Consider the following 9410-nt stretch of genomic DNA (forward strand, 5'->3'; position numbering starts at 1 on the left):
ATTTTGAAAATAATTAAGGTATGTATCTTTTTAATTTGACTTTTTTTTAATTACAGTAAGGTTATCTAAAAAAGAAAGTCGTGTTAGTTACACTATTTATAACTCAAGAACGGCTTTACCGATATGACTGAAAATTGTTGAGGAGGTAGCTTAGAGCCAGGAGACGGATATAGGATACTATTATTCATTTTTTTCGAATTTATGCCTTGAAGAGCTGCTTTTAACTTATCTATATAATAAGTTTTTTTATATATCCACGGGTAGACGCGGGCGACAGTTAGTTTTAAATAAAATTTCTCTGACTACATAATACCGATTTATTCATATTTAAATAAAATAAATTAACAATAATATTTAATAAAACACTTCATCCCCTAATCCGTAGGTATCTCAATACCGTATTTATAATAAATGCTTCGCCAGAAATACGCCCGCTCCGGTGTAAGTTCGGAGACGTACTGAGGTTCTAAGTCAATAGCCAAGTGGTGGGGGTAAGGTACCCACTCGCCGTTGTTTGTCTCTGGAGTGGGTGTTCTGAAAAAAAAACAATTAGCTGCCAGGTATACTCAAAAAAAATCGTACCTCTTTGGAACGAATATAAAAAGCAGTTAAACGTGAGTGAGTGAGCCGGATGCCCATCGACATGCGCATTTGCATATGCGTTGCCTATATTTAATCGACGCAGTAGATTCACGTAAAGAGAATATTTTCCCTTCCCATGCATTCCCTCATCCGGAAAATGCACTTCCACTTCTCATCCTTTCCTTATATGAGAATGGGATGGAAAAATAAACTGAAATTAGGCCTCCGGGACGAATATTCATCAGATTGTAGTTAGAATTGCTTCCACTTGACGCCTGTCTTCTGTGTGGTCATGGTATTGCACCCGGCGAGGCCAATTCCTGTGAAGATATTAAAGCGGGCTCTAACATTTTTAAGATAAGTAAAGTAACTTACCCAAATTTAGCAAAATTAGTCCACATCATTGTCATAAATGTGATCATTCTGGCATCCTCTTCATCCATAGGTAATGGCAATCGTTCTAATTCAAAAATATAAAACAAATCATCTCTATTTGCTGTCGCTTCTAAGCTACTATTTGTTAGAATTCTTCCTAAATTTCTGTTGCCCAAATAATTAAAGATATATGTGTAAACTGGCAACCCAGTACTATTAGTATATAAGTTAGTAAAAAGTGACATTGGTCCGACATAAGAGAAATCAGTATTCAAATTAATAATGCCACCAAGAACTGCTTCATCAGTCGTGGTGTTGACAAAATAAGTCTCTTTTAATATATCACGAAGTTCAGAACTGTCTTCTTTAGGTACTTTCAGACTTCTTTGATCTAACGCTGAATAATCTTCGTTCTTTATTCTATCCATTTGACTGCTAATCGTGTTATAATCCAATGTGCTTGTTAACCCTTCAACTGTATTTAAACCTATTATCATTGGAACTGGGTTTATAATACCAGAAATAAGGATATTAAATGGATAATCATGTAAGAATGGCTCTTCATCATCAAATACCTCTTCTAATGTTGGTAAGAAGACTGATTGAGGGTTCATCTGTTTCCCAATAGACTCTTCAACTCTAGAAACTTCTGCTTCTGAATACAATTCATATAAATCATAAGGGTCTTTTGTGTTAACTCCTAAAGTCTTCGCGATTTTTATCGCGGTATTCAAAGGGTTAACATCAAATGATTGTGGTGCAAACGGTGTACCACTTTCTGATATAACACGATGGAAAAGACCTTTAGTTGATTCAGACATTGTCAAATAAATAGCTGCCAAACCACCACTGCCTTCACCAAAAACTGTAACATTATTTGGATCACCAAAGAAATTGGATATGTTATCTTTGATCCATCTTAAAGCTGCTCTGATATCCTTCAATCCAGCATTCCCTGGTGCTTCCTTGATACCCAGATTAAGGAAGCCATAAATATTTAATCTATAATTCACAGTAACAACCACAACGCCATGACTGATTAGATATTGTGGGCCGTAGAACATAGAAGACCCTGAACCAACACCGAATCCTCCACCGTGGAGGAACACCATAACAGGAAGGCTAGTATTTTGTAATTGTGATGGTAAATATATGTTTAATACTAAGCAGTCTTCGTTATCACTTGGTGATGCTAATGGGTCTGGTGCAGGAAATTGTGGACAAAGTACTTCTCTATTATCAGCTTTGTATACTCCTGAGAAGGTTGGAGGGTCTTCAGGAGCCTGGAATGAAGGGTTACTTGAATAAAAGATCAAACAAAATCATACCTAAGTCCAGACCGACTGAACAGATTTGAATGTCGAACAGTGATATATTAAAGTTTGAAATAACGCACACTACACAACTCCTCGCCATCTTTTTCTTAGGAAATTATACCAAGGTAAAAAGGATTAGAGTTGGCACAAATGATAAGACGAAATGTATAAATTCAAATTAACGGTTGTCTCCATGGTCGAGGTATTGAACTGGTCGAGACAGTTAATCTTTCTTCTTACTAGTATTATAAATGCGAATATTTAGATGGATGGATGTTTGTTTGAAGATTTCTCCAGAATGGTTGAACGGATCTCGATGAAATTTGGAATACATATAGAACATAGTCTGATAGACAACATAGGCTACAAATTATGTTCTTTTTTTTATTGCGCGTGGGAGGAATCGCGGGCGACAGCTAGTTTATCATAAACAACTTACCCTAAATTTAACAGGAACTGCATATCTGATACCAAGGAATTCGTAAAACAATCCATTGCTTGATAAGCTTCCTTCCACAGTCCCTTGCTTCGTTTCCACTTGAAGAGTATCTTCTGTGGAAACCAGAGACAATATCGCAAAAATAACACAATATCTTAGTGTTACCATCCCTTTGGTTATTTTTACACTGCGATTAATATCGCGTAATTATCATTTATATACTTAAAAAATCTGGCAATACTTTATTTTAAAAGATAATTTAAATTTCTAATCATAATTGTTACGTATAAATCTAGATAAATATTGATAGAGTTATTTCAAATATCGAAATGGCGGCAATAATTGTGAAATTTTTAATCATTTTTTGTCATATCGTGATTATGTCCGATTGTGTTTTGTGTACAAATTATATTATGTGTCAATTCCAACTGACAAAAGTTGTGTTATCGATGTCAAAAAAAATAATAACAATTTTCAAACAAAATCCGTTTCCTTACCCATAAAATGTAGGTAGCATTTATCTATAAATGGATAGAAGTTAGCTTGGAAGTGACTGCTTTTACAACGTTACGATTTAAACGCGCCTGTTGATGTTAAGTGACAGTAAATTCTATATAAATTATTAGTGCGAATTCACACCACCGCTAAAAACCGCAACCATCAGCGCCAAAATGGCGAAAATCAAATACGCACAAATAACTACGTCGTATCGCCAGCCCATTTATAGAGGTCAGTGGTAGGTATGTTTGAAAACCATAACCGCCAGATTTAAAAAAAACAATGCCAAATCTACCGTCGTTTCATTATTAGCTACAATTGTGTTGTGAAGAGGCGCTTTGGAATTGGAAACTGGGAAATTTAGGACGAAAGTGGTAAGTTATGTTCTTTATAATTTACTAGCAGTTGCCCGCGATTCCATCCGCGCGGAATCAAAGAAAATCTTAATAGTTCTATATGTATGCCAAATTTCATAGAAATCTGTTCAGCCGTTCTGGTGATACCTTCCAACAAATATCCATCCATCTAAACATTCGCATTTATAATATTAGTATGATAAATAAAATGTACAAAAGAAATCTTTTAATTTTGTACACAACTTGTTTGTGAAAGTTCAAAGTGATATGTCATAATTACGCAATAATTTCTTTATCTTTTATTGTTTTATCATGATACGTGTTTAAGTTACAATTTACCATCTTATTTTTATTGCAAAATGTACGTGACCTTACAGCAATATAACTTTTATCAGATTTCATTTTGTAAATATGTTATGAGCTGTTGTTCTAGGTTTGTATATTTCTGTTTCATTAACTTATCAAGGATTAAAAAAACATACGTCAACAAGGTTTCGGTAAGAAATAAATAACGCAAATATGATTTTTTTATTTTGTATTATTGACTCGTATTTATTTAAATCCCCGCTAAAGTAATTTTTATTGAATTCAATGATTCAGTTAAAAATATTGAGGAAAAATGTTACCAAAGTAATGTGAATAATGGTTGTTCATTAAAAAAGTGTATAGAACATGAACGTCGTCAATACATTGTCGTTTCTATTTTTACATGTTTTTTGTTTTTAATATTAAAAAAAAGTATAATAATGTTGTTGGTATTTAACCTATAAATTAAAAATTTTAACTTTTAATTAAACAATCGAAAATTGTATGCTTAATATTTCAAGCGTTGTAACTGGTCGTAACCGTAACGGTACAAAGAAAAGTTAAAAAGTTTGACATTTCATTCTCAAACACAAGCATTTTTGACGTTTGTCAAATTTCTCGATTTATCGAGTTGTTTTAAATCAATAATATTGTTTATTTACACATTTTTCTTGCTAAAATATGACAATAATTATCATAACAATATACTATTTATGATATAAAACCAATATTTATCGAGTGAAACTCAGACAACGTACATAGACTCCCTGTGCTTACGTGTAATTTCAAATAGAAAAACTACAGCATAGTTATGAATAAAAAGCCAAAAAGTGGTCCAAGGATTCGTATAACAAGACAAGCTTTTCGTAAAAAGGAGGAAGGCACTGAAGTTAAAGACGAGAGTAACTTTATTTACACGTGTCAATATTGTCGTGTTAAATTCACACAAAACAGTCATTTCTTCCGTCACATGACATCAAATCATCAAGCCCAACAGAAAGAAGCTACTTACGAGTGTAATGAGTGTCAAATTATCTTCACAAAGAAGAATATGTTAGATTTACACTACAGGAAGCGTCATCAAATAAAAAGTAAATCGAAATGTGAATCTTGTGCTATAACATTCAAATCTCGTTATTGTTTACGTCGTCATATGAAATTGAAGCAAATTATGAATGAAAATTCATGTGTTAAGTGTCAGAAGAAGTTTACGAATAAAGATTTACTTTTAAAACATGTTAAAAATAAGCATACGTTTAAAAATGCGACATATGAATGTGAACATTGTACATTAAAGTTTAAAGCTAAGAAATCTTTACAAACTCACTTAAGTAGGATACATAAGAGATTATGATTAATGTAATTTTATGTTATTGAGTTTTCATTGCTAAAACACTAACAAAAACATTCTCATCAACCTTTTTTTATATCCTAAGGTGACAAACAAGCAACCACCTGAAATTGCTGAAATAGCAAAACAACCGCCCAAGACTAACACAGACTGAGGAGGGGATGCACAGAAAGATAATATTTTCCCTTTCCATGCATCCTGTCATCTGGAAAACCCTACTCTATGAAATTGTTACTGTATATACTCTTCCATACTTATTTGAATTTTAGCATTTCTTTTTTCAAACTCTAAAAAAGCAGATATGTTTTGAAACATGTGTTTTTGCAATGAAAACTCATTTGTTACCATACATTTCAGTTAACTATTTCTATTTTGTATTAAACTAAATAATACTCCTTAAAATATAAATAATTAGGTACAGTCAGCTGCATAAATAAAATGTTTTTAGAAATTTGTATTTGATATCTGTTTATAAAATGTTTATACAAATTTTGTCCATATGCTTCTAACTATTTATATGTGCATACATCATCAGCTATAAGTCCCCACTGAGAGTCTCGGAGCCTAACACAAGTCAGTGACTAGGTGATAGTGAATGCTGGTTGAGTGCGGGTTGACTTCACATATCTTTGACTTTCTCAGATATGTGCAGCATCACGATGTTTTTCTTCATCGTAACAACATATGATAAATGTACATATGTAAATGTAAAACACATTACATGGCGGGATTTGAACCTAGGATCTGTAGATTACAATTCAAGTGCTTAACGCCAGAGCCAGAACACTCTCTAATATGTGCATTCATATCTGTGAGACTAAAGTCATTAGACATTTGAATCTGTAAGTGAGAGTTGTTCAAGATGGATGATCCATAAGCAAGAAACTCAGGTCAGATAGCTCTCTAAGAGAGAAAATCACAGACTCTGAGACTTGTAAGCTCCATGGTTGACTATAATTTTTTTAAATGTTCAAATATTTATGCAGCTGACTGTATGTAGTCGAAATTAAAGATTGTTACAACTTAATTACTAATTTGTTAGCTGTATATTTACACATTGGTCACCTAAACTGTTTAGTAAAGATTTATACTAAATCTAAACTTAGGACACTCACAGAGACCTAACTCTGAGTACAGCAGTTAACTTTGTAATTGTTAATACATTAGTTTTTGCTCAATTTTTTAATTGTAGATATATGAAAACACCCGGAGCACAGAAGTTAGATGGAAAAATGCCTCCGAAGGTCTTTTATTAGGGTAATTTTCAGTGTGTTCATTTAAAATATATAATTCCCTCCAAAATCAATTAGATAATCTTATTGACATCCATGGTTTCAACAATATCATAGAAAATAAAATTTTCATTGTTTTTTTTCAGTATAAAAAATGTTTAGACATTTATCTGCATTATACTATTTTTATTAATAATATTTTAATTACTCTTCCTTTATCTACCTCTCATATAATTTTAAGACTTTAAATATGGTTGGAAAAGTTGAATCTTACTAATATAAATGCGAATGTTTAGATGTATGTTAGAAGGTATCAACAGAACGGCTGCATGGATCTTGATGTAATGCCAATACCAATGACCTTTTAGTTTTCACATATTTACAGACAGAACTAACCCAGGGCTAGTTTTACTAATATAAATGCGAATGTTTAGATGCATGGATGTTTGTTTGAAGGTATCTCCGGAAGTCAATGGATTTTGATGGAATTTGACATAGATGTAGAACATAGTCTGGAAGAACACAATTTTTTTTTTAATTCCGTGCGGACGGAGTCGCGGGCGACAGCTAGCATATAGATTTGTAAAAATTTGTATTTTTTGTCACTTAAAATGGTTTGGTTGTAGTATATTTAATTGTAAATATATAGTTTTTATTTAGAGTAAGAAAACGACCTCGGACAATAAAATAGAAGAATGAACATATTGTATTATTAACCTTGAATTTTCTCAGATAAAAAAAATTACATGATTTTCTCTAGTTGAGATTTCTTTTTAATTGGACCAATCGGCTTACTAATGCATAGACTTAATTGGACCAATAAGATTTTGTTCTTATAGACTCAAGGTCCAATTGGAAATTATATGACAGATGGACAACAAAGTGATTCTATAAGGATTCCAGTTTTTAGTTTTGAGGTATGGAACCCTTAAAAACCTCTTATAGTTGATAAAAATCTATAATGGATGGACATGAAGGTCTTGAACTGTTTGAAATGTTTTAGACTCATTGGTGTAATAAAAAACAATATATTTTTCTAAAACTGATTATATTTTAACTTTTACAATTAATATTAAATATAAAAAATCTTTACAAATATAACTATAAACAATTTACACTTAAAACTGGATAAGTAAGAATCCCAAGAACTTCTATAGGAGAAACTTCTATAGGTTTCTCAAATACAAGTATCTTACTTTTGGAGATCATTCATGGAGTTTGGACCATGTTTTTCGTTTACAGAGGTTTGTCAATTATCCGGATTGAACTATATTATAAAACTTAGGTTATTACATCAGCTGATTTCACTAACTTTCCATTTAAATAGCCCATTTTGTGTTTCTCTCTTACATGTCTTACAACATGATCTCTCCGTTTATAAACTTGTGGACAGATAGGACAGACAATTGATTGGTTTAAATGTTGTGATTTAACATGCCTTACCATATGATCTCTCCTTTTAAATGTTGCGTTACAATGTGGACATATATGTCTTTCTGTCGATGCATGCGTTGATTCGTGTTTCTCTAAATCGGCCAATGTATTACAACGGAATTCACAATTTCTACACCTAAATACATCTGTATTGGATGTGTGATACATTTTTATATGTTCTAACATAAGATCTTGTCGTTTACAATCTTTATCACATACGGGACAGCTCGAATATTTCCTGTTTAAATGCAAAGTTTGTACGTGCCTTTTCAAATGGTCTTGGCGACGAAACACAGAATGGCAGTAAGTACACATTAATTTCTTCTTATACGCGTGCATTTCAATGTTATGGTGATCATATTCGATTTGATTGTCGAAGTTTAAGTTGCAATGAGGACAGTAGCGATTAAAAGTTAGGGCATTTTGTGTTCTAGGCGCGGGTGATTGTTTATCAACCCCTGGGGTATGTACTAGATGATTTAAAACATACGATGTACTCCTGTTGTAGTTCTCCGGTTGATAATTTACGTTAACGTTATCCATTATTGTATACTTTGTTATTTTTATCGTCAGAGATTTGTTTATATCATTGTTTTGTTATTGTACAAGTAAAGTTCGACAGTTCTTTAAATATGTCACTCATGTTCGTCCAAAATGACATTACCAAAGAGTATAAAAGTTTTACAGTAAACACAGATTAAGCAAAGTGAAAGTTTCCGTTTCTTAAATAGATTAAATAAATGCCAAGGGTGGGCATTGTGACCAAAGAGTACATAAAATAAGAGACGGGACTCTTGACTAATTAGATACACAAACGGAGAATAAAAATTATGAACAAGTCTACGTTGCTACCAACCTAAAAAAATCAATCTGTCAATTTCCCTTTTGACGTTTGAAAGTATTAGTCGAGGGAAAACAATTTAGGAAAAATAAAACCATTTCGTTAATTGTCATATATATTTCTATAAATTGTCATATAATTAACATCAAACTAATATAAAACACTAAATCTATAGGTTACACATCTATCTATATATCAATATTGACATTAATATAATTACTAGCATTTCCTGCAACATGGTGACTCTTTTTTAGATTTGCGGTTTAACTACTTCATATAAAAAGTTATTTTTCAAAATTTAGTTTAGAATTACATTATTTCAAACAATCAAAAATTTGTAGCACAGATGTTGCAGCGACATGCAGTCAGTAATTCTGAAGCAGATTCCTTCATTTAATAATTCTGTAGACCTTGAAGAGGTGCATTTATTCATCTGCAACAGAATGAAATTGTAATTAATTGATTGAAGTGTACAACATAATCAATTTAATTATTGCTTTTCACCTAATTACATACCTTATTTAAAAAAAAACTGGTTTTCTTTGAGTATGTGGATCTTCTTCTTCTTCTTCTTCTTCTTCTTCTTCTTCTTCTTCTTCTTCTTCTTCTTCTTCTTCTTCTTCTTCTTCTTCTTCTTCTTCTTCTTCTTCTTCTTCTTCTTCTTCTTCTTCTTCTTCTTC

The 9410-nt window shown here is 32.1% G+C and overlaps 2 protein-coding genes across 2 annotated transcripts; one reads left to right on the top strand and one right to left on the bottom strand.

Moving 5' to 3' along the window:
- Nucleotides 1-366: 366 nt before the first annotated feature.
- LOC106114634 (juvenile hormone esterase) lies at nt 367-2880 on the bottom strand. The gene is made up of 3 exons (XM_013307912.1): nt 2713-2880; nt 958-2240; nt 367-534 (listed from the first exon to the last, which is right to left on the bottom strand). The coding sequence occupies exons 1-3, from the start codon at nt 2878-2880 to the stop codon at nt 375-377; spliced, it is 1611 nt and encodes a 536-aa protein (XP_013163366.1). The 3' UTR covers nt 367-374.
- Nucleotides 2881-4462: 1582 nt separating this feature from the next.
- Nucleotides 4463-5883, top strand: LOC106114601 (zinc finger protein 761-like). The gene has a single exon (XM_013307867.1). It carries the CDS (start codon nt 4684-4686, stop codon nt 5224-5226), a length of 543 nt encoding a protein of 180 aa, XP_013163321.1. The 5' UTR covers nt 4463-4683; the 3' UTR covers nt 5227-5883.
- Nucleotides 5884-9410: the final 3527 nt, after the last annotated feature.

This window comes from Papilio xuthus, unplaced genomic scaffold (assembly GCF_000836235.2).
Source record: "Papilio xuthus unplaced genomic scaffold, Pxut_1.1 DF828037.1, whole genome shotgun sequence".
Lineage (NCBI taxonomy): Eukaryota > Metazoa > Arthropoda > Insecta > Lepidoptera > Papilionidae > Papilio > Papilio xuthus.

Bases quoted from the DNA above. Each gene is read 5' to 3' on its own strand.
- LOC106114601 (XM_013307867.1), top strand. From the start codon at position 4,684: ATGAATAAAAAGCCAAAAAGTGGTCCAAGGATTCGTATAACAAGACAA.
- LOC106114634 (XM_013307912.1), bottom strand. From the start codon at position 2,880: ATGGTAACACTAAGATATTGTGTTATTTTTGCGATATTGTCTCTGGTT. The intron at 2,241-2,712 runs GTAAGTTGTTTA...CCTTCATTCCAG, and splicing joins CAGTTCCTGTTAAATTTAGG to GCTCCTGAAGACCCTCCAAC. The intron at 535-957 runs GTAAGTTACTTT...TTTTTTTTTCAG, and splicing joins ACTAATTTTGCTAAATTTGG to AACACCCACTCCAGAGACAA.